The sequence below is a fragment of the Magallana gigas genome, chromosome 5 (genome assembly GCF_963853765.1).
Source record: "Magallana gigas chromosome 5, xbMagGiga1.1, whole genome shotgun sequence".
Classification (NCBI taxonomy): domain Eukaryota; kingdom Metazoa; phylum Mollusca; class Bivalvia; order Ostreida; family Ostreidae; genus Magallana; species Magallana gigas.
In genome coordinates this window covers 31,515,417-31,539,893 of record NC_088857.1, presented here as the reverse complement: position 1 = coordinate 31,539,893, position 24,477 = coordinate 31,515,417, and the positions used below count along the sequence as shown (strand labels likewise).

The 24,477-nt window shown below is 33.9% G+C and overlaps 2 protein-coding genes across 2 annotated transcripts; both read right to left on the bottom strand.

Annotated features, from left to right (window-relative positions):
* Positions 1-3,112: 3,112 nt before the first annotated feature.
* Positions 3,113-11,619, bottom strand: LOC105333438 (KAT8 regulatory NSL complex subunit 1). The gene is made up of 9 exons (XM_011436422.4): positions 11,465-11,619; positions 9,650-11,068; positions 7,313-8,121; positions 6,942-7,041; positions 6,732-6,826; positions 6,348-6,461; positions 5,669-5,927; positions 5,199-5,274; positions 3,113-5,083 (listed from the first exon to the last, which is right to left on the bottom strand). Exons 2-9 carry the CDS (start codon positions 10,897-10,899, stop codon positions 4,370-4,372), a joined length of 3,417 nt encoding a protein of 1,138 aa, XP_011434724.2. The 5' UTR covers positions 10,900-11,068; positions 11,465-11,619; the 3' UTR covers positions 3,113-4,369.
* Positions 11,620-14,612: 2,993 nt separating this feature from the next.
* Positions 14,613-22,538, bottom strand: LOC105333437 (long-chain specific acyl-CoA dehydrogenase, mitochondrial). Its single transcript, XM_034468780.2, has 10 exons — positions 22,406-22,538; positions 22,219-22,282; positions 19,857-20,000; positions 19,546-19,576; positions 18,703-18,809; positions 17,979-18,143; positions 16,831-17,062; positions 15,992-16,207; positions 15,685-15,812; positions 14,613-15,299 (listed from the first exon to the last, which is right to left on the bottom strand). The coding sequence occupies exons 1-10, from the start codon at positions 22,506-22,508 to the stop codon at positions 15,119-15,121; spliced, it is 1,371 nt and encodes a 456-aa protein (XP_034324671.1). The 5' UTR covers positions 22,509-22,538; the 3' UTR covers positions 14,613-15,118.
* Between the last annotated feature and the right edge of the window lie 1,939 nt (positions 22,539-24,477).

Genomic DNA, 24,477 nt, shown 5'->3' with positions numbered 1-24,477 from the left:
ATCTGTATTCAAAGTGGAGAAAACCTTGAAACTGTAGAAAAAGGGGGGTGCATTTTTAAAAATCTTCTTCTCAAGAACTACCGAGGCAAATTCAACGTAGTTTAGCATAAATTATCCTTATGGGAAGGAAAATATAAATTGCAAAAATTAAGGGGTAATTTTGTTTCAAATCGAAGTTATTACGAAAATAATAATAAAGGAAAGGCGTGTTTCAATCGGGCTCGGCATCCGGTAAAATGGGTAGGCAAGACTTGGCCTGGGCAAAACAAAAGATTGGCAGTTATTAATCTGCCAATCTCATTAAAATTTCAGGATATTTGATGGACTAGTATATTTGTATTCGCTGTAGATATTGCTGCAAAATAATGCGTATTTGGAATTGACGATTGTCGATCTGCCCCGGCATTTATTTTGCCACGGCCCGGGTTTGCATACCCATTTTACCAAGACTCGTATTCCATACTTCTAAAACGAGGTTCTTTGTTTAAAGCAGCCATGACATTAAACGAAAAAGGGGTCGATCTGACTATGATGAATTTGCTTGTTGTGCAACAGTTCGCGTATGAAGGGAAGTTTTGAAACATGAAAAATATATTGGTGCCGATTTTGTGAAGTGAATTGAGGCTAAATATTTCAATGCGTTGACAGTTTTCACACATGACGTTGGTGTTAGCTTGTTCTGATTTTCGTTTCGTTTTCATTATTTATGCTTTGTAACCTGGAAACTATCGTCTGTATTTCGGGATTTTTACGTATCAAATCAATCAGAGACTTCGGTAAATCAAACAGTTACGTAACTGTTTACCTGCGCAAATTAAGCAAAATCTGATGTAGGGGTACTGAAATACAATTCATTCTATCGGTAATTCGGCATTATCTTTTGCGTAATGGTAGATTAATGCAATAGGTTTTGTTGCGATGCTCGGCATTTTCTCTAGTTTATTCAGTTTAAATAGAGTTTGATATTGCTTACGGAAATATGTAGGTATATCCATGTATATATATATATATATATATGATTCATTTCGAAAAAATAAATTGTGTTCTTTATTTGTTATACATGTAGTGCATGTTGTTTACAATTTCTATTTACTAACTGATATTTGAGTGTTAAGCTTCGAATTATAAGCAAGATACAGAGATTTGCTCACAATTCTATGTTTGTACACAGATCTTAAAAGCTAAAGATTAAAAAAGTATAAAAAATTGTCAATATTTATTACAAAATTTTTCAAAATCTGTTCTTCCAGAAACCCACTTATTGAAGTGTAAACTTAACCTTTTTAGCTCACCTGAGGATGGGGCCACAATGGGGGGGGGGGGGGGGGGGTCGAAGTTTAACATGAATATATAGAGTAACTCTTTAGAAATCTTCTTCTCAGAAACTAATCGGCCAGGAAAGCTTAAACTTGTGTGGATGCATCCTCAGGTAGTGTAGATTCAAAGTTGTGAAAATAATGATCTCCAGGGGTAGGGTGGGGCCACAATGGGGGGGGGGGGTCAAAGTTTAACAAAGGACTATATAGGGTAAATCTTCTCAGAAACTAATCAGCCAGATGATTCTTTATAATTGTTAAGACTTTGGCCCCAGGACAATTCTTTGGCCTCACGAGAAGGTTCAGAGTTTGATGTACGTTTATATCCCATATATAAACTATTGTTAGGGATCTTTTTTAGATCTGCAATACTCAACATATGATATGACTATAAAATCATCCTGTTAGAAAAGGGACTAATGATTATAAACATAAGAATATCCAGGGGAAAATGGATTTTATTTATACAGGATTTACATGAATTATTGTACATTGTCCAGATAGTTTGTATTATGACTCCATTGAGCTGATTTTATTATACCGCTTGTTCCTCAGGTGAGCGATGTGGCCCATGGGCCTCTTGTTGTTGTTGAAATTATTTGATATATTTACATGTATATATTTTACGTAATAAATATATCACACAAGTGGAGTTTTATCATTTCGACCGAATATCGTTTTATATATATATATATATATATATATATATATATATATATATATATATATATATATATATATATATATATATATATATATACACGAGGGCTGTTCGGAAATTATTGAGACTTTTACTCCTATTTTGGAAAAAAAAATAAACCCTCGAATTTTTCATCAAAAAGTAAACCAAGATAGAGTAACTTGCTAGTCCATGACATTATTAGATCTTTTCTGGTTAGCTGGCAAACTTGCCTTCGTCCAGTGACCCGGACCGACCGCATACTTATTGCAACGTCATTTTAACGTTTCTCATTGCTCATATATTTTAAATACCGAACAAACAAACGGAAATTAGAATTATTCTTCATTTCTTATTATTTAGCTATCCTCGAAGTAAAATATTCACCGAGCCCCCGGCTCACTAAATAGTGTACTTCTCGGGTAGCTAAATCATCGTTTTGACCTCAAAAACAGCAATAACTAGGATGGGAAGCGTCTCAGTCTATATCGATATATTCTACGCTTCGTCAGAAGATTTAGGTGCAGTTGCCAGATACATTACATTCGGAATTATAGTATCAACGAAAACGAGATAAGCATTGATTACCGATATCATACAGACTTCGTTAAATTATTATTATATTTTCTTCCAAACACTCGTAAAAATTTAATAAATTTAGACCAGAGTCCAGAAAACCCAATAAAGATCACCACCAATCTATGATGAAGCTCGAAAATCTCGGATGTAATTTATTTTTTTTTTTCAAGAAAATGTTGTGCAAAAAGAAGAGAGGCTTTAGAAATTTACATCTTCATAGGAGTACTAGTATACGATAAGATGTTTATCCTCTTACTCAAACACCCTTGGTAAGATGTTCGGGACGAGAGGTACTAGCCAACATATACACACCAAGGGACATAACTTTTTCCTCAACACTCCAATTCACATAATTATACATTGTTAAAGCGATTTGAATTCAATTGGACCAACTTTTAAACTCAGAAATATGTAATAAAACTCTTCTTGTATTCACTAGTGAAACATTAAGGACAATTAAAACCAGATGTAACAAACTGGTTAAAAGATGCATTGTAATTGAAATAGTTTTACCTACATAAAATGCATGAAAACAATATTTTGAAGGATTTTCTTTTATTTTTTAATTCATTTCCATGAAGAAGCCATCATACATACTATTGAAGTATAGTTTGATCTTAAGCTAAAAGAAAAAGGTCTGATCATTTTTTAATAACAAAATGAGGTGCTCATTCATATAAAATAAAATCAAAGTTCTAGAAATACTAAATCAAATAAACTGATTTCTTGAAAAGAAGATTTTTTGGGGGGTCTTCCTGCAGAACTGGTTCACACAGAAAACTGACATTGGTTATTCACATTTTTGAAGAAAACAAAAATTCCATAAAAATACTGACATTCAAAAAAATTGGAAAAACTGTAATTAATCCATGATTCAACATAATTAAGGAATTAATCTTATTTTTCTTCCACTATTACCTCAGTTGGCCAAGTTCTAATACACTTCAAAGAATTAACATGGTTATGGGACATGGAATGTAAGTTATCTTAATGAAAAATGTGCTTTTTTATAGATACGTACATGATTTCAGATTCATTGCAAACTTTTAAATGATTGGTCATAAAAAACAAGAAGTATAGCACTATGAGGCCAAGTTGTTCAGTTCTTCAAATAAAAAAACTCTGTACAGGATTATAATACAAAAAATCTCTGTGCTACAAAATAAATCATATTATATATATACAACAGGAGCAACAAAGAAGTGGATGTTATGATCATTCATTTAAAATATTTTCTTTTACTGTAAATACCCAAAGAAAACAGCATAAAAAATTCAATGCATCTTGAAAGTTCAGAAATAAAATTAACCCTGTCCATTGAAAATGACAAATCTTTCACAATTCAACCAATTTTTTTTTTCAAATATAACATTTGTATATACACACAACCAACAGTGAGTAAGAATGGGTATTAACATTTCAATGGTTGGAGTTAAGATACATGTACATCCAATATCATAGAGGCAAAATGGGTTCTAAATTCTGTGACATATTTTTTTTTTAAATTAAAAAAATTAATGATCCTTAATTAATCTAGAGTTTAACCTCCTATCATGAAAAATAGTGAAAAGAAAATAATTTGTAATGTTTCAGACAATGCATAATGAAGATATCTTCCTCCAAATAGCACTAACAAAAAATGTTCTTGAATTATCCATCATAGGTGATGCAAACAAATACAGTATCACGCTTTACTCTGGACAATATCAATGGAAACAATAAAAACTTAACAAGCTATTATCTACTTGTAAATCTAACATCTTTCAGTAATGCACTTCGATTTGGTCACTTGGTTTCATCTACGACCAAATTTAATTCCATTCTTGTCGCCAAATTTTTCCCCATTGCCAACAGTCCATTCTGGATCGTTTGGATCTTCACTCAAATTTGATCCGTTTGAGCTGTTGGGAGATTGAGGCACACTTACATGTGTGTCCATGGCTTCACATGTTGTTGCTCCTTCAGTAACATTGGTCTCATTGTTCAGTTCCACTAATGAACTGTTTGATGAGATCTTATTCCTAGTTAAGTAGGTTGTATTTTCTTCCTCCGAAAGAGAAATATTGACTTTTAGTTCTTGCAGTTGTTCCTCGGAGAGAGGGAAAGTTCGAATGGGCCAGGGTTCTACCACTTCACCATCATCGTAGTCCATACTCAGGTCGTCAGTGCCTACACTAACACTAGACCGCCGCAACGATGCAGAACTACTTCTACGACGGAACACTTCCTCTCGCAGAGAAGAAGCTAGGTTAGTGTGACTCCCTCCACTGGATGACAGGGTAAAACTTCGTTGACGAGAATCCTCTTCAATCTTAAGTGCACCATCACTACTTTCATTGGTAATGTTTACATCACTGGACACCATGTCTGGAGTTAAGGGTCCTGAATCGTTCCTGGATCCCCGACTGCGACGACTTGGGTACTGTACGAAAGACTGGAAACGCTTCTTTTCTTGGATTTCACATTTTTCATGCATATCAGCAAAAAATTCATCTGATGTATCCTCAATCTAAAATGAAACATTTGAACTTGATGAATACAATGAACTGTTTCTAGCCTCAAATTCATAAAATACATAATTTATATGTTTTCATCAAAAGAATCAAATCATTTGAATGAAGTACCTCTTCAGGTAACTCAGTTTTATTTTCTTCTGCTGTATTCTCTATTTCTTCAGAGGCGTCTGTAACATCTCTCCATCTGTTTAGAACAAAAAAATCATATCCATTTATTAACTATCATATTTCAGAATATCTATGTTCTTAATAGTATTTTTCATAAATCTGAATTATAGGACTAGCAATTCATAATCCCCTGGAGATTAATAATATGAATTTCAAGGGTGATGACAAAGTTATCAATCTTATCAGAATAGATTTCAAAGACTCCTTCTGAAAAAAAAAATCCTGTGTATGTGTAAACTTGATTTAATCTTTAAAATAACTTTTGAAATCTTTCTAAACACCAGTTTTTACTTAAATGCTGTTAATATTTCAGTAATTAATTAGCAAAAATTGACATTCAGAACAAGAACAAACTAATAAATATTCCAATACTGTCTCTAAAACATGCATGATTCTTCAATACAACATACTTGGGTGTTACTATTTCCTTATACTCTAATTTGACAACGCGTGTTGCTGATGCAATGCTGTATGGTATGACAATGTTGTCAATGTCATAGGCACTCTCTAGCCGTCGTTTCCTCATGGTGGCATCCTTCAGCTCCTTAAAACCGGACGAGGCACCACTGGAGGTGAGGAGGTTATCTCGACCACAATTTAAGTAATCTTCATCATCATAATCAGAGGCTCCTGACAATTGTCCATCTTCAAAATTGTTCTGTTTCAGTGCTGTAAAAATACAGAATGAATTTAGAGAGCTAAGCAGACATACAAGTTCTTTGCCTAAAAGAATGACATCAAATGTATAGGGATTTTTTCCATTTCTTCCTTCCACTGATTATCTCAATGTTGGACTATCTTTAAAAAAAATGTTTTCCTTCTATGAATCATGAACATGAGCATCAAATTTTGGTTTTTAGTTTAATGAAAAAAAATTATATAGTTTGTACATAAGTAACTTTTCTGCACATGGAAACAAAAAAGCATTCCCTTTAACCTCAAAGTGTACACATTGAGTCATGAGACACCAAACCATTTTCTAATTAATGGCCTTGTTTAATTATTATTTTCAACATTTCTTCTTCAAACTTACATGATTTTTTTAAAATAATAAACAAGATATCATAACAAAAATTGTCAGATTTTTACCAAATGAAAGACTATCTGCCATTCTCCTCTTTCTGAGATCTGAGACTTTTCTGGTTGACTTCAAACTTGGTCTGCCTTTAGTTGGTGTCCTTTTTTCATACTTGTTACGCAGTTCTAAATAATGGAAATGGTTACGTGATAAATTCATTTATCAATTTGATTTCTGTGTTATAAAGTTCTTTATTCACTACAACTAAACTACATTCACAATTAGGCCACTCTTTGATAGCTTTTACACATGTAATATTTATTTGACAACTAAATATCCGACTTTAAATTGCTATAAAATTGAACACATATCCCACCTACTCAAAAAAGAATATACTTTTTGATTAAGATGTCTATGGCATTAGTACGATGTAATTTTATTCATAGCACACTTACTTGCTGATGCAAGCAAAGCTGTTGCTGCTCCCTTTGCATATTTTGTCTGCTTTCTTACTTTATCACGCACGGAGGGAACCAACAACTTCTGGCGTCTACAATTGAAAGTTTCAAGTAAATTTTGATCATTTAGATTTGTAATAATGAACAATATAAACACTAAACAATGAATTGATTTTGTTGATCATGTTATAAACAAGCATCACTCACTTTCTGTCTGATGGCAGGAGTTTTGTAGTTTTCGGTGGTGGTTTGTTTTGCCAATCTCCACTCTTTAGCAAAGCCTCAAAGTGGATAGTCAAAGGAATTTCTGTGGAAAGAAATTTTAACTTCAAGCCTTTTCAGTTCTTTAATTCACCAATTTGCTAGCAAATGCAAATTTAATATTGTTTGATGTCAAAATGGGTAACCATTTACAGAAAAGTTGATATGCAAAGAAAGACAACCCAAAATGAATATCCACTGCTTTTGTATCCATCATCTTTGTATGTATGAGAAAGAAAAATCAAATTGGTTACATGAACTTTTTGTAACATAAAATATTGTTTCAATGCTGAACTTTATTAATTAGATCTTCTTACCTTCATTGAAAGACAACACTGGGTGACAGGATGGATCAAGAAGGGACACTCTCTCATTCACAGGCATGGTGTCGGCATCTACAGTCTGTGAATTGTTGTAACGGCCCCCGCACATGGGACAAGAAGAGAAAGGCGGAGAACAATGACACTTCACTGTGGACAGTCGTGCAGCTTTACGCGACACCTGATGAAGGCCAGATGTCCGCAACAACTTCCGCTTCCTGTAACTACGCACTGGGCGACAGCGAGCGGCCTGACAAGTAGCGTCCATGAGAGAGGAGGCGGGAGATTGTTCCAATGAAGAAGCATCACCCGAGGGCCCCGGTAATGCGTTTGAGTGTTCTTCTGTCACTGAGGATGGATGCCCAGAGTTCACAACACCGTTTAAGTTGTTACATTGCCCATGATCTTTTAATTTGTTCTCTGTTAATAAGTTCGACTGTATAGGTGTTAGACAGTTTCCAAGTGATTGTGTTAGTTTTGTTGCTTGGCGATTTACATTGGACATTACAGCAGCTATATTACAAGGGGATCCTGACACATTCTTTGCATCAAAGTCTGCTATTTTGGTTTCAATAGGGGATAACAATTTGCCATTTGCTCGAGCCTGCCTTAAGCGTGCACCAAGTTCTTCAAGTGAAGGAGGCTCTCCAAGAACAACGCTGCCTTTATTATGCCTAATTTGTTTGTGAATATCACTTTGTTGTCGAATTCTGTACTCCAAATCTGAGACTTGAGCCTGTAACCATGTCCAGCGGCATGCTACTGCTGCCCGTTCAGAAGCCCACTTCCACTCCGCTCTCCGATGCCTGAAAATATATGGAGCTCATAAAAAATTGATTTGTGAAAACATTCCAATGGTCCATGAACATCATATAGAGGAACAACAGTCATCAGCTACACCAATTCTTGCATTCATTTGATGTACAAATGTAATTCTAGATCTAAAGTATTAGGACACAAAAGAAAATCGTAATAGACAGGCCTTAGCTCACTATTAAAAAAAAAGTCAGACTTTGCTGGATAGACGGCAGTCTAATGAGGGCAAAGCTATATCCATATGGTTAGTAACTTTGTCTTCCTTGATGCTAATTTAAGTTTTTTCAAGGGTATATTCATAACAACTAACTCATCAGTTATGGATTAGAAATTTTTGTCTCCAAAATTTTTTATTAAACATTGCTTATATTCACGAGTTTTTAGGGTACATAATTATTTATTATCCTAATGAAGTCAAGTAAATCTCTTTCTTTTAAGCACAAAGGTTGCATTCCATTGTCTAGTCAAAATAAAACGTGTATTATAAACACAAAAGAGGCTGCTAAGTGCTAAGCATGCTCTACACACCTGTCTCTGAGCTATTTGATTATATCAGATAAGAAAGTATGTATCTCCTGTGGAAAAATTAAATGCACAGGTAGACTGACAACATACAAATCAATAGTACCTAGTACATCGTACGATATGGATGTAAACATAAAATATCCACCAATTAATCAATACCACTAGAGTTCTGTCAGTGGTAAGATTACAACAGGTCTTTCTTTGTATTTCTTGATGTCTCAACATCTTTTACATACTACACTATACAACTGAAGGAAAGTTCATTTCTAGTAGTCTTATGCCTGATATTTTTCAGTGTAGAGAAAGGGGTTGATTTCTTAATCTTTTCTCTTTGTATTATGCAATATATGAATAATATTTCAGTTGCATGGCCTCTATGGTTAACCTCTAATATGAATGGAGCATTATTGATTTCAAGGCCTCAACATGATGAACACAGCCTATAGGTTATTACATCAGGCATTTATGTCAAGGTCCATTAAATTACTTACAAGAGGAAGGATCATCCTTCTCTCTATTAAATGAAAAATTTTCAAACCTGTCTACCAACTTTTGACTTTTCCCTTGGGTTTTCCCCCCATTACTATAAATAGCATATCACAACATATTTTCCATCTGCTTCAATTTATGCATTGCCTATCAAGAATACAAAATACTCTTTTCTTTATATAATGTCCAATTTCATAATACAAATTAAAAATCAAGGATGCTATTTATAAGGCTTTTAGTCAACTTATATTTCAGGGTATGTCTCAAAACATTTCTGATACAAAATTTCAACTTTTTGTTTATTACTACATCTGGTCCAAAATTAATACATGTAAATAACTGTATTTTATTTTGATGTAAATATCTATCTTGATGTATATCTATCTTCTTACTGAGGTCATAGCTGTAGCTTTTGTCAATGTCAAATGATGAAATGTTGTTCTGTGAGTCATTCAAAGTCATGATAGAAAATACATTTAAGACAAACAATACATATCGACTTACAAAGGTGGTGGAGGAATCTTCCTTTCTCTCTCAAACTCATCCTCCTCATCACAGCTTTCTCCCCCTGAGCTGCTCTCTGTGGCATCCGAGTCCAGCGTGTTCAGCATGTGATGCAGATTTGTTTTGAGGTGTCCAGACACTCTATTGGCCTCTTTACAGATCTGTCCATCTATAACCAACACACTTTGAGATGGTTTCTCCTCCTTAACTTTCTTTGTTTGTGTGGCTATACGTTTGCTGAGTGCAGCCTGATTTTGCGTGGACTGAATTTTCCTCACTAAATTCACTAAAGCTGCTGTGGATAAACTCTTCACATCTTCACTTTTTAAGAGTTCTGCCTTGAGTTCTGAATGTGGACCTGAAATTCCCATGGACCGGTGTGCCACAGACTGGAGATTGCGGTGTAGGAAGTTCACATAACTCCCAACTTGATTTCGAATGTGCGTTTCCAGCTGACGTCCTTGTAAACGACGCAACCTTCTCAAAAGTCTGTCTGCCCTTCTCTCAAGAACATGATGTTTTTCACTAACCTCCTCACTTAATTCTTTCTCAGACTTAATAGGATCAATCTCGTCATTTTCAATGTCCACAAGGTGAGTGTCTGTATCTGCACCATCACATATATCATCTCGAGCAACTTCTGCTTCAGAATTCACAGCCGTTACCATATCTGTCACAGAATTAACTTTGGATGCTTGATCCTGATCTCCATTTTGAAGAGTCACTTGGTTATGATTTATCGGATCATGATCACCGTTGAGATTCGTAGTCAATGTTCTGAACTCAATGGAATTTTTCAACTCGTTTGCTGTTTTCAAACCATTCTCCTTCGGCGTTCCATTTACAAATTCCAAAGGTTGGTTCATTTTCCAATTACCAGAATTATCTTTATGGTGAACCACCCCCGCCAATCTGGGGTCCTTGATCTTGCTCCCACCCTTCTGAATAATCTTGATTTGTTTGATCTTCGAGTTGAGCCCGACAGTTTTAAAAATACTGTCCTCAATTTGTTTGAAATTTAAAACTGAATTCAGGGTAACTTTACAACTTGCTGCCTCTTTTTTCCTGGTAATGTCGTCTTTTTGCAAGCTGCTTTTCACCTCCACAAGTTTCCCTGGTGGCAGGCTCAAAGAAGGGTCCAAGACTTTTGGAAATTTTATTTTTAACTTTGTCTGGGTCACCACTGGGTCAGTGAGTGCAGGCGCCATTGCAACAAGACAGCATACTCTCAGGGAAAGTGGAGCAGACATACAATGTTACAATAATACGATTCAATACAATAGTTCTTTGAATTCACTACAAAGTTAGACTGGCGACTCGCCTGATGCAATGTCATGGGGATGGCAGAATCCTTCCTGACAAAGGCTATTCTCCAACAGTACACCCAGCATAACCTTTGCAGTTACCTTTGATGTATACCTATAAAATATCGAAACACATTTTACACATGTTGCCACATTACTATAAATATTTATTACACACGAAAACTCGTCCAGGAAATGGATTTCTTAACTGACCTACTTTTATCTCGACTCCAAACAAACACAAAACAAGCATCGATTTCAACCGTTAAATACATAACATGAGACACATGATAAAATGTATGATTTATCTGATGCATCTATAAAATGTCAACCAAGAAAAAGTTCAAATTATGCGACAAAATTGTGTTTATGATATTAAACAATCGTCAAACCACGTGATCTCCGGGCCACGTCCCTGTAAAGCGCATGTAATGTCGTCTGACTCAATTTCGCATGCTTTTCCCAGCATAAATATGCAAAAAATATACACAAAAATATAACTCAATAATACCATTAATCCTCTTCTTTTCTTAAGAGCATAAATCATGATGGATCATATCTATACGGGGAAGTTTCGCAATGTACGTTTTCGTCCGCCCGTACGCTCCAAATTCACCGTAATGGCGTACAGAGGGTTTACAGCAAAGCCATGATATTACAAATATGCGCGATTCATTATTCGGAGAACACTCTCCAATAGCTATACCCCCCTCTACCGAATATTCAACCATTGGTTGGTTCAGTAAGAGAACTTCTTCCGCCATTTGTACACAACACCCCCGTCAGAAAATTAGAATTGAAAACAACTTGTTCAACAGAGGCATTAAATGTAGCCTTTCGATTTATACCTTATACACAAAGATTAAAAGGAATATGTTTTGGTATATAAGCATCACCAACACAATACAACAGGGTGTTAGAATGAGTAATTGGCATCTACAGAGGGAGGTTGATAGATCAGCCTACATTATAAATAAATGACGCGCTAGAGTTTATGAGACTTTATCAAAATAGCGGCAAAAGATTTTCACAACACTTGAAACTTTAAAGAAAATGGAAAATATATTAATTATAGATATATCGAAGTAATGTACGTTATACAAACACATATAACGAAAATGAATTTATTATCTATATTTCTGTTACGTTTACATGGTTAATCGCTTTTATATAGTCTCACTTTGCTAATTTTCAGTGTTATCTCTTTTTTGGGGAGCTAGTTTATTTTGACCACAAAAACGGACTAAAAGATATAATAGAATAATGGTGAACAAGTTTCCTCCCAACTTTGAGATCCGTCTATCAGCTAAATTCATTTAACTAAGTAAGAAAAAAAAAAACCTTTGAGGTTGTACGTGCGTGTAAAAAAAATGCAAACAAATTAAACTATCTCACATTTTCTTTGTTACGAACAGTACGTACGTGTAATATAATAAATGTTTAAGACAATTTGTGAATAAGTATGTACAAGGAAGGAGTTTATATCGTTGCAGTGATCAATGTAATTGGAGGTAATTAGAGCAGTTTAATTTGTACAACTCCGCCTTAATTCTTTATGATTAAACATTTATGTTTATAATATTCATGACGATTAACTAGGATATGCACGTGCACGAATATTTGTTTCCAGGTTATCAAATTTTTATTAAAACGTTTTATATTGAAACGTTGACATAATTTTCCTTTCTGTAGTTTTGTATGAAATATAAAAGTTTGCAAAAATGATTTTTGTCCTTATATATATTATATATTCTTTGCATATATTTTATCATTACTTGCATGCACAGCAAATACGTGCACGTTTCTAACTTAACAGCTTTTTTAAAAGTCAACATTCTTTGCTTTTGATAAAAACAATCATTATACAAATCTTTTATAATTTTCTTCAATCGTTGGGACAATTTAACAATGAGTTTATAAATAAAGTTAAAATTTCTTAGATTCACTGATGAGCTTTCAAGAAGTATATTTCCTTTGACTTGACATAAACAAAGGCTTACGACTACTAGACGCCCACACTCTGAAAATAAAATGTATACCGTGACATCCCCCCCCCTTCCCCATCGGGAGTTATTGAATCCGTCCCTAATCGCTTACTCAGTCATGCAAATTGGATAAATTGTGATATACATGTATGTACTTCATTTTTTTTCCATGCTTGAATCGTGGAATTTTAATTTTATTCCTTCAAATGGTTTGTCGAAATCAATAATTATAATGCCTATGATCCGTAATTGACCCATTCTGATGAATTGATATACATGTATATGTACATTATATCGATATATATCAAATTCTTCATCACTGCTGAGAAGGCTATATTTTACGATCTATTGCAAATAACAAAAGAATTGAGCTGACGGATTTCCCGAAAAAATAAATCACTTCTGAAAATCAAAGTTTTTTTTGTTATTTTCTATCGTACATATTTCTGAATTTTTCGAATTTGCATTTTGAACCTATTGCTTTTGCAATTTTATTATTTATCTTCAAAGTTGGCTAAACCAGCATTTTTTTTTCAGTAAATGTGGTATATTTGTTCATGGTTTTTGGCATATAGTCTGTCCCAAGATATTTTTGCCGCATATTTTCTTGAATCATTCAATATTTATAAATACCTTTTGGTTCAAAAGATGTTTAATCAATATTATGTAAAAATTGCAAAATTTCCCTTCCTCAAGCTTGTCAGGTTTTAATACACGGCTGAAAATAAAAAGTCAACGGAGATTTTCCTTTGCTAATGAGATAAAGGTACCTGGATTATATATTTAGACCATTTCTTAGTTATTGTCATAATTCAGACTATTTGGAATACATTGTGTAAACATATACAAATGGTTCAAACACAAGTTCTTTAAATTTACTACGTTTCTACCATATATAACAATTTACAACTGTCTGTGTTTAGAATTGAAGGAACATCTGAAACACATGATCTAGATCCGCCCCTGCCTATCTACCACATTTTAATAAAACAATTCCTTCAAAGCACAGTAATCATAACTAGACTACATTGAGATGGGGACCATCTCAAAGGGGCCTGGTTACATACAATAATAGGATGAAAAGAATTTCAGAGAATTTCGTGTTGATCTTGATCTACAGCTAAATTTTCCAGCTGGCATAGAACTTCTAATTTAACTTTATTACCCCTTACATACAGGCATTTTTGTTCAAACTGAATAAGATTAAACAAATGGGAAATAATCTACAGTCTAAAACTGATTATAAAGAGATTCACTATGACCTTTACATTTACTTGGTTCAAGGTCACTGTACACCATTAACCAAAAAGCTTTGTTTAAGTAAAGTATTAGATAAATAGGGCTAAGTGGATGGTATATATGTGCTCTAATAAAAATTTTGTGTGATCAAAATGACCTTGACATATGACCTACAAACATCATTCAAGATCACTGCATATTCTTTCATCAAAGGCACCATATGGGTCAGATTGGAGCAAAAGAATTGAAGATATACTCAAGAGAAGGATTTTTCATATATATAATTCTGGTATGACCTTAAAAATTGGTTCAGGCACTATACTGAATATGTAAAATTAGCTCTGCATTTCATTGTTCAATTAATCTACAGAGTACCGCATCTCATTAACTTTTATACAACAAAGTCAATGCAAAGGAAAAAAAAAACCAACTTAATATCAATACATAGATTTATTTTCAATACGGAAATCATACAATTTGGAATTTTCCGTCAGACTTGTTGAAACAGTTTTATTATGCACTGAGGCTTCATTTCATTGGAGAGCAATGATCAGGATCTTTTAAATACATGTACTATAAATAAGTGTCATCTCCAAAAAAAATTCCTTATGTATCACAGACTTGGGCTCCCAGGATGGTTGCCTAATTCATTGGTTTCTAGTATATTCTTCTTTAAATCACACAATGATAATGAATTTGGTCATTCTGAACTCTGACGATGTCAATCTTCAGCATTCATCAGTCATGAAAGGCAAGACTGATTGCATCCATCTTTTATAATATACAATAACAGAATTTCACGCAGAACTGAACATTAGAGTAAAAATCCTATCTGAGGTGTCAAATTAATGAGGAAATCAGTGATATAACACTACACCAAGTTTATAAGAGAAAATAGAATATTTCATAGAATTTTTTGTTTAGTTAAAGATTTGTTTGGTTCACTTGTCGGAGACAATGGTTCGGGCAATCAGTTCCTTCATGATTTCGTTGCTGCCTCCATAGATGGGTTGTACTCTTGAATCAACGAATGCTCGAGCTATTGGGTACTCCCACATGTATCCCCAGCCTCCGTGTAGTTGTAGACAGCGTGTTGCTATTGAGTTCTGAAGGTCAGTTATCCTGTAAATGAAAAAAATTTAAGTACATTACAAATAATTTCTGAAAATGTAAAGAGCACAATTGTTAAGAGACTCAAGAGATAATTCTGACACACGAATGGTTGTCAGTCTTGGTAATGCAACATGATGTTTTGCAATTCAAAATATTGATGGTTTGCAATACTGATACATGTATATACTTTCAGCTCATATTTATAGAGGCAGATTGTTGATGGTATTAACTCCCACATTCTATTTTCATTTGCACAATATCAAAAACACTTATATATATAACACATTTGTGCTTTCATATGTTTTTTTTTATGTAAATGATGCATGCTATCTTTATTAAGGTAATTTATTCTTAAAGTATACTCAGAAAGAACATTTCATTGTTTGGTAAGTACCAGTATTTTGCCATTGATGCTGTAGCAGAGTCCAGCCCTCTTTCATTGTGAATTCTTAGGCACTGGTCCACAAACGCACGCCCCACACATACCTCTGTTTTGATTTCTGCCAGTTTGTGCTGGACAGTCTGTAAGAAAAAGTTGTCTTCCTTGTATACTTTTTTTTTGGTGAATCAATGAGTCAATTGAACTATTTGTTTATAAAAAAAAAAAAGCATGCATAAACATAAGCTTCAATTTCATTGAATAATTAATTAAAATACTTTTTTTTAATAGAAATTACATTTGCTTCACAAAAAATACAAACCTGAAGATTAGAAATTGTTTTGCCAAAGGCTTTTCTTTGTCTGACATAATTTCTGGTTTCTTCAAACATCCATTCACAGGAGGCTATGCCCATGCCAGCAATAATTAGTCTCTCTTGTGGAAGCTCCTGCATCAGATAATAGAATCCCTTGTTTTCTTCTCCCAGCAGAGACTCCTTGGGAAGGCGCACATCTTCAAAGAACAATTCTGCAGTGTCCTACAAAACATATTCAAATTTCTGAACTTCTGTTCTATTTAGCAAATAATGTAAACCAATTTTTATTTGCTGCGACTTTATTTCGCGATTAACTGCCAATAAACTGGTTCGCGACCAAGCCTTATCCAGACCTGTATTGTTATAAAAACTAGAAAAAGGACTGGTTCGCGGCGAGAAATATTCGCGAGGACACGGCTCTCGTTAACCTCGCGAAATTTTCTCTCACGCAAATAAAAGTTGGTTTACAGTAATTCTTTAAGCTTTGCTTTCAATATCAGTAGTTCATTTATGGTTACCAGAATATGACTAGCAGATAATGTGATTAAAAATCAAACATACCACTAACCAGTACTTATTTCAACAGTATTAATCACAACCAATCATACTTTTCTCATAACCATAAAGGTTAGAGCACTTGAGGTGCTAGTTTATAGTTAAGCTTATCAGTTGTTGAGGTAGATTGCATAAAAAGCTGAGTGTGCAAACTTATTCGCACTATGGCACTATCATGGCATTGATTTTTTTCTGTTTTTTTTTTTTTTAAAGGAGCACATAGCTTTTGAATTGGGAAAAGATTCATGAAGGTTAGGTCAGCTTACATGTTATAAAGGTTTTAAATTAACCTGAGCCTTGAATCCAATTTTCTCCAGTTTTCTGCCCTTGACAAAGCCCTTCATACCATCCTCTACAAGGAAAAGGCTAATCCCGTGGGCCTTGGACTTCGCCTCGGGGTTTGTGATCGCCACAACAATGACCACATCAGACATCCAGCCATTTGTGATGAAGACCTTAGAACCATTCAAGATGTAGTCAGAGCCATCTTTCTTTGCATTTGTTCTTATTCCTTGCAAGTCACTGAAAGTAAAAAATAATTATAAATGTAGGCATGATATACATGTAGAAGAAAATGATGATTCAAAAAAGTATCAATTTTAGTTTAAATATTTTATATAAACTATCGGTACACAGGAGATGTATCCTCCTTCAAAAAAATACAGTTATTGCAAGTACATGTATATGTATACCAAGAACTTTGAAAAATATTGCAATTCAGATAATGAGAATCACAATGACAGAAAAGGGGAGCAAGTTCACATATGCCCATTACTTGACAATGCTACACATAATGAGTGACAGGGTACACATTAAATACACAAAATAATTTGATAAAGAGCATAACTCGCAAAAATTCATCAGACGAGAAAAACATAAGTACACCGGTCAACCACAAAATTCTAACTTCCTAAGGGCTGAAATTCCCAGAAAAATAAAGAATCAAAATTTCCTGGCAATATGCACATCTCGCATTGTGTCCTAAATACCTACGAAGTTTCCACAAAATTCTTCCAAAAAATTCCACAAAATTCTTGCAGAATTTAAAAAGGAGTTGCACTTACAAATTGCTAATTACTATATCCAATATAGGACCAGAATTCTTAGTTAAATAGGCTGAAATTTCCTGAAAAATTAAGGATTTGGAATTTTTTGGTAAGATGCACATCTACACATTGTATCATAAATACCTACACAGTTTCACGAAATTCAGTAGAGTAGTGTAAGAGGAGTTGTTCTAACAAAAAATTAGGACTGCCAGACTGACTGACCATCTTACTGATGGATGGGCCAAAATCATTATACTGTACATTGTATCCCTTGAAACTTCATTGGGTGGGGTATAGTTATTCACCATTACTATATGTCATGCCCTGTACATGCATTGTGTTTTTCAAAAAGTTGTGGAGCTACATTGTATCACAGTATAATAACAGACCTTCCTGCCCCTGGTTCTGTCATTGCAATAGCTCCTATGCAGGTTCCAGCAACCATTCTGGGAATAAACTTCTCGATTTGTTCTTTCGTTCCATAATGGGATATGTATGGCATAACAATGTCAGAGTGAAGAGCAAACCCTGGTCCTGAGCAGTTTACATACATCCTGTTAAAAAAGAATAGATATATTGATAATCTTACACAATCCAGTAAGTGAAAAGATCCTATTTCTAATGAATTTCATTCCTTTCCTTTAAAAAAATGTTAATTTTGTGCTGTTGTAATAGAGATATAACTTTTGTTAATTCAAAATAATATTTTATTCTCATTCAGAAACAAACATTACAGAATGTCTGTACATGTATAATGTTAATTTCCTCGTAATTTCCATTTTGCACTTGGGTTTCCGTATACTGTACAGTGTTTTCAAGGAGTTCCAAGCTGATTCAAATCAGCCTATTATTGTATAGAACCAAATATTTCAACTACTGAAGCATTCTGAATGGCATTTTTTTTTCATACTTTGAAGAATAAAAAAAAAAACTTGTTTCATGGATATACCGGTACATGTATTTGTATACCGGTATATCTGCAACTTCAAGGGAATCTTTTTCCCCCTCAAACCTTTATTGACAAAGCATATATATAAATAATGATCATAAATTCTTTCATAAAAAACTTAACGATTTTCTATAAAAGATTTGTGGATCTCTAAAAATACATACTGTTCCTCCCATGTGATGGCTGTTGACAGAACATCTCCTCCTATTCCACCATGCTCCTCATTCACATTGACACCCAGCAAACCATTCTGACCAGCTTTCTCCCACACCTACAATTCAACAGTGGTCAACCAATATATTACCAGTGGTCACTACCACACTGATACAGATAACTGAACTATAGTTTGTCCTAGGTTACTGCTTCCCTCGCTTTTTGACGAATTTTTAACGAGAATACCGGTATATATACCTGTAAAAGAAGTATAACTGAAATCGATATAAGTGGCAAAATCTAAGATTTCTATATTGAAACTTAATACATATTTACTTGTGTTGAAACTTAATACATATTTACTTGGAGAGATACACATGAAAGAAAACTTTCTTATAGAGATTTGTACCAGTAATGAGAAATGTTTACACTTTACAGCTATTCTCCAATCGAAAATTCTTGGGACACCTAGTACAAATTTTAAACGCTATTGTACTGGTACATTTTATGTCAGTTGCAATGCAAAATCACCGAAGACTCTCTATTTTTTGCTGTGTATTGAAACCTGAGGCAGTAGTGGGGGCATTTCAAAACAAAAAATCTGGAATTTTTTCATTTAAGTGGATGAACCAAGATTGGGCACAAAGGTATTTATGATTACTGAAATATTAAGCAAAAAGGTGGTGGAAGCAGAAACTTGGGACAGAATATAGTACAGTATTGGTTTTATTCATATACTAAAGGAATGCAATTATTCCTGTTGTCATAACTTTCTTAAAGTTATGGACAAAATGAAAACTTCTATTTTTACCACAGTCAGAGGAAACAAAACAACTTCAATTTATTTAATTTACCTCTCGGCTGACTTGTCCATCCTTTTCCCATCTGTTAAAATACAGAAGATACAATGTATAATCGGCTGCAGAGAGCAAAAAATTATCTGTATTATTCATTTTGATTATAAAAGAATAATGTATTATATATACTGTATGTGTCTATATTGACAGAATTTACCATTTCTTGATATTCTCTACAAAATAGAGAGAAAAGTAATACCATATCGATCTCTTTTTCAAGCTAATATTTGGCCCTCTTCAAAATACCACACAGTGTATACACATTTTTATCTTTAAAAGACCACTAGCGTGTATCCAAGAAAGCTTACTTGCTGTGAGGAGGGACAACCTCCTCTTGGAAAAATCTTCGAACATTCTGTCTAAACATATCATGCTCAGAAGAAAAAATCTCTCGAGTTCCTATATCCATCATGGTGGCTGCTTGGCTAACCTCTGGTCTTCCCTCTCCATGTCTTGATGTAAAAAATAAATGCATAAATAATTAGCATTGACTATCCCTGCGGCCAATGTTGAATTATATCATTATAATATGACTGTCTCAGGTTATCTTTTCGTCCCTTTTGGACGAAATTTAACAAGAATACACATAACTCTCAAAGAAGTACAACTGAAATTGATATTCAAGAGGAAAAAACAAAGATTTCTTCATTGATCAGTTTACACTGAATCTATTTATTTTTACCTTCTTGTGTGCGATGAGCATGGATAAGTGTGATCATTTCATATTGTGCTGAATTACCAATCAATCATCATATTTAATAACAGGGAACTGGTTTTTTTTGTTATTTCATATAAGAAATAGCTGTTTGGTCACACATAAACATTCATACATAGCCTAAATACTTTTAGAGTTTTTACTGCAATTGTCTCGAAAGAGCAACTTTTTCATGAAAAATTTTTTCATGAAGCATTTTTAGATCAGTTCAAGCAATATGAGCTGCAACTTTCATGTTGAAATTTTTTTTAAAGAAAATGTTATTTTTGTTGACAAAAAATATCATGGCTTTAAAATTTTGTTAGCTCTGTTTTTGAGGGAAAAGCAATTAAGAAGCCTTAATTGGAGCAAAATTGAATTATTGTCATCCTGTACAAAAATTGATCTGCTATATATTCCTTATAAGTGAAATCTTTCTCCTGACAAAAATTAATGATTAATTCAAATTTTATTTATCATAAAAGTTTAAGTTACAGGCAGACTTATCATACTAGCAGGTTTTCGCAGCAAAATAAAATTTCAAAAAAATACACCTCATATAGCTTTCAAAATTTGAAAATTATTGCTGCACATGAGTGTGCCTTTTCGAATTTTTGTATATTAAATGGTCAATTGAGCAAAAAGTATGATTGAGTAGCTAAATAGAGCTTCTTCAGGTAGGTAAATAAAGCTATGTAGGTATTTCAAGCTTCTGAGCTAAACCTAGTGATTGTTTCGAACTGTTCAGGCATACCCGTGGACTTTGAACCCATGTTAACGTTACGTATGTATGTTACATTAAAGAACAAGTAGGGTGATTTAACCATGCATCGGACACATACCTTGGATCGGACAACTTTGTTTATAAATATACAAATAAATGTGCATGCGCTCATGTGTTGTTTCGTATATCCCTGAATTAGAACAAATGAACTTTATCATTATTAAGAATTTGACAGTCACATTGTCAAAGAAATAGCAATATAGACATCGTAAAATGACATCAAATACGCCATTATTGAAAATTTAGTTACGGAGATTTTACAATAAAGCATCATTTGAATGTTGTGCGTTTGATTGTGAATTAGTGAAAATGCACTCTCTGCCTAAAATAATTAGAAAGAAGTAAGTTTTGAAACAAAATTTGATTAAAATAAGTCCAAGAAATTTGAACTATTAATGTCAAGGTCATTATTGCACCATATGTTCATTTCACCATGGATCGGACACAAATTAACCATGCATCGGACAGTTTTCACTGCATGATTTCTTCTAATAATAAGAAGATTATGTGCCCATTCCTAATGATATATTTTAAATGTGAATTAAAATAAAAATTTAAAAAATAATTGATACAAACATTTTCCTCAAACCACTTAAAAATCGAGTTTTACGGACACGCCCTTTTTAGTCCAAAGTTCCTGTAGGAGCTGGCACGATAAAGAACCCCTTATGATAAATATTCCTTTAAACAGAAGCACTAGTCTAAATTCCTATATGTAGATTTGAGGACTTCCTGTAAAAGAAATATGAATTGCAATTGAATAAATTAATATTTCCGAACCTTTGTATTTTTGCATTAAAACCAGAAAATGTTGTTATTTTTTAATCTCTACTGCACTGCTATAGCTGTCCGATGCTTGGTAAATATTGTCCGATCCATGGTGAAATAGTTCAACACTTCATTTATTTGCTTTATTTTCTACATTTTTAACAATTTCACAATTTTTTCTCCAATAATTAAGCAAGGGGAAAACCTGCAACTTTTAAAACAAGTTTTATTTATATTTGGGCGATATTTGATGCGTGAACAAAGGGAAAAATCCAAAGGCGTCCGATACATGGTGAAATCACCCTATTGTATTTATGAGAATTTATAATGGCATTTAATAAAGGAATGTAGCTCTAATACAGTAAAATTATTTGTCATTTCTGCAAAGAAATACACAATGAAATGAAAAGATAAAAAATAACACCTTTTGATGGAAGTTGAAAATCGGCTGACATTTCTCAATTGTTTGTTAAATAAGCGCACACAATCTAGGAAAACAAAATAAAGAAATAATTCATTATCAACGATTTAGACTTATTGTTTAGAAAGAAATAACACGTTCATTTTTGTGTTTCTTTCAATACAAAATCAAATTTGTGAGAATACACTACTTGTTAGCATGGAGGTCGCCATGTTTTCGTCTGCTCCCGATGGAACTAGACAATTTGAACAATGGTTGTTTCGGTTTGATCTTTGCACAGAGGCCTGCGGCATATTATGCGATCTGTTCTCCAGGCAGACATATATATAAATAATGTATATGTCATAGGGAGCAGAGAAGATAAGATGCCCCTGTGGTCTTTGTTCAAATCGGTTAAGTGACCCACTTGGTTGTAGAATAGTTGGATTACATAATTCGTCTCCGTGTGGGTTGTAGAAAAATGAACTTATAGAATATTGACTATATTTTACTGATTACATATTCTATGTTTTCTTGTGTAACGCAAATGCCAATTACGTCCAATATTTTTTTATGGTAAATCAAGGGGTGGTGGTGGAGTGGGAGTGGGGTATTAATTAATCCTTGATACTTCTGGATTGTAGGACTTTTCTTACAATAAATCGCTTCATCCCTTGTTTATGAAATATTACTGCAAATAAACAAAAAGGTTACAGTAAGCAAAGTTTTCAAGATTTTGTTTGCTAAAAATAAGAAAAAAGTTAAAGATCCTAATTGTAACCAAGAGCCACATTGCTCAACTGAGCAACAATCTATCAAGAAAGCATTACAGTATCAAAATCAAAATATCTTGATAATTAACTTATTGGATCTTGCCAAAAAAGTTAAAAAATTTGCCGATTTTTAATCCACTATAATTCTTATGGTAAGAAACAAAGTCCATTTTGCTGCTATAGAATAAGTGAGAACATTTTTCGCTACTCCTATTTCACCCCCCCCCCCCTTTTGTAGCATCAATTTCTCCAGAAAATCGTGGTTTGACCAAACTTTAATCTGCACAACCTGTGTTTTCACACAAGTTTCAGCTTTTTTGGCTGAATGCTTTTTCAGATGATTTCTTGAAGATTTTGATCTTGTAACTTCCTACGTTAAACCCCCCCCCCCCTCCCCCATTGTAGCCCCCATCATAACCCCTGGGGACCATGATTTGAACAAACTTGAATCTACAGTACACGAGGAGGCTTCCACACGAGCTCCAGCTTTTCTGGCTGATTGAATTTAAAGGTTTTCTATATTCTTTTATTACCTAATCAAAGGGATTTTGTTGTTTTATTACAAATTAAATATTTGCGTCTATTTTGAACTGCCGGTCAATAGACTGCAATCTATTGGACCGGCAACGTATTTCAGAACGCGGGTATGTTAATGTTACATCCTTTCGATAGGTCTCAGGGAATGTATATTCCTTTACATAGACGCTGTTTTAGAACTTGGTGAAACCAAATTCAATGTTTTCAAAATGGAGTATCAAATAATCAACAGTTTTAGGGCTTTATATAAGGTGGAAGACTATCTAAAATCTAATGGGTTGAAGACTCCCTATTCTTTGTGTAAACTAATATTAAATTGAGATAGTGTAATGCATGCACCAGGTTTTGTGCATGTAAAAGATGAAAAATAATATCTGAGTATATTGCATAATCTGCAATATGCAAATTGTAAACCCCGAAAGCTAAAAAAGGAATTAGGTAATAAAACAATTATTTAATGCTTGAACAGTCAATAGATCAGAATTGTTTTCCCTTGGTGCAGGGAACAGCTCAGCATGATCTATTGCCCTCGGCCGTTGGCCTCGTGCAATAGATCATACTGAGCTGTTCCCTGCACCTCGGGAAAAATATTCTGGTCTATTGACTGCTCAAGCATTAAATAATTGTATAATGTAAAACTTGATCCCCCCAATATGGCCCCACACTACCCTTGGGGGATCATGATTTGAACAAACTTGAATCTACACTAACTGAGGATGATTCCACCCAAGTTTTAGCTTTTCTGTCCTAAGAGTTTTTCAGAAGATTTAAAAGTTTTTCTCTGTGTAAAAATTCATCCTCCTTTTGTGCCCCCCCCCCCTACCCATGGGGACCTTGATTTGAACAAACTTAATTGAATCTACTTACCTGAGAATGCTTCCACACAAGTTCAAGCTTTTCTGGCCTAATGATTTTGAGGAAAAAAAATTTGAAAAATACCAACAAATTTTCATAATGCTTTATTACCTCCCTT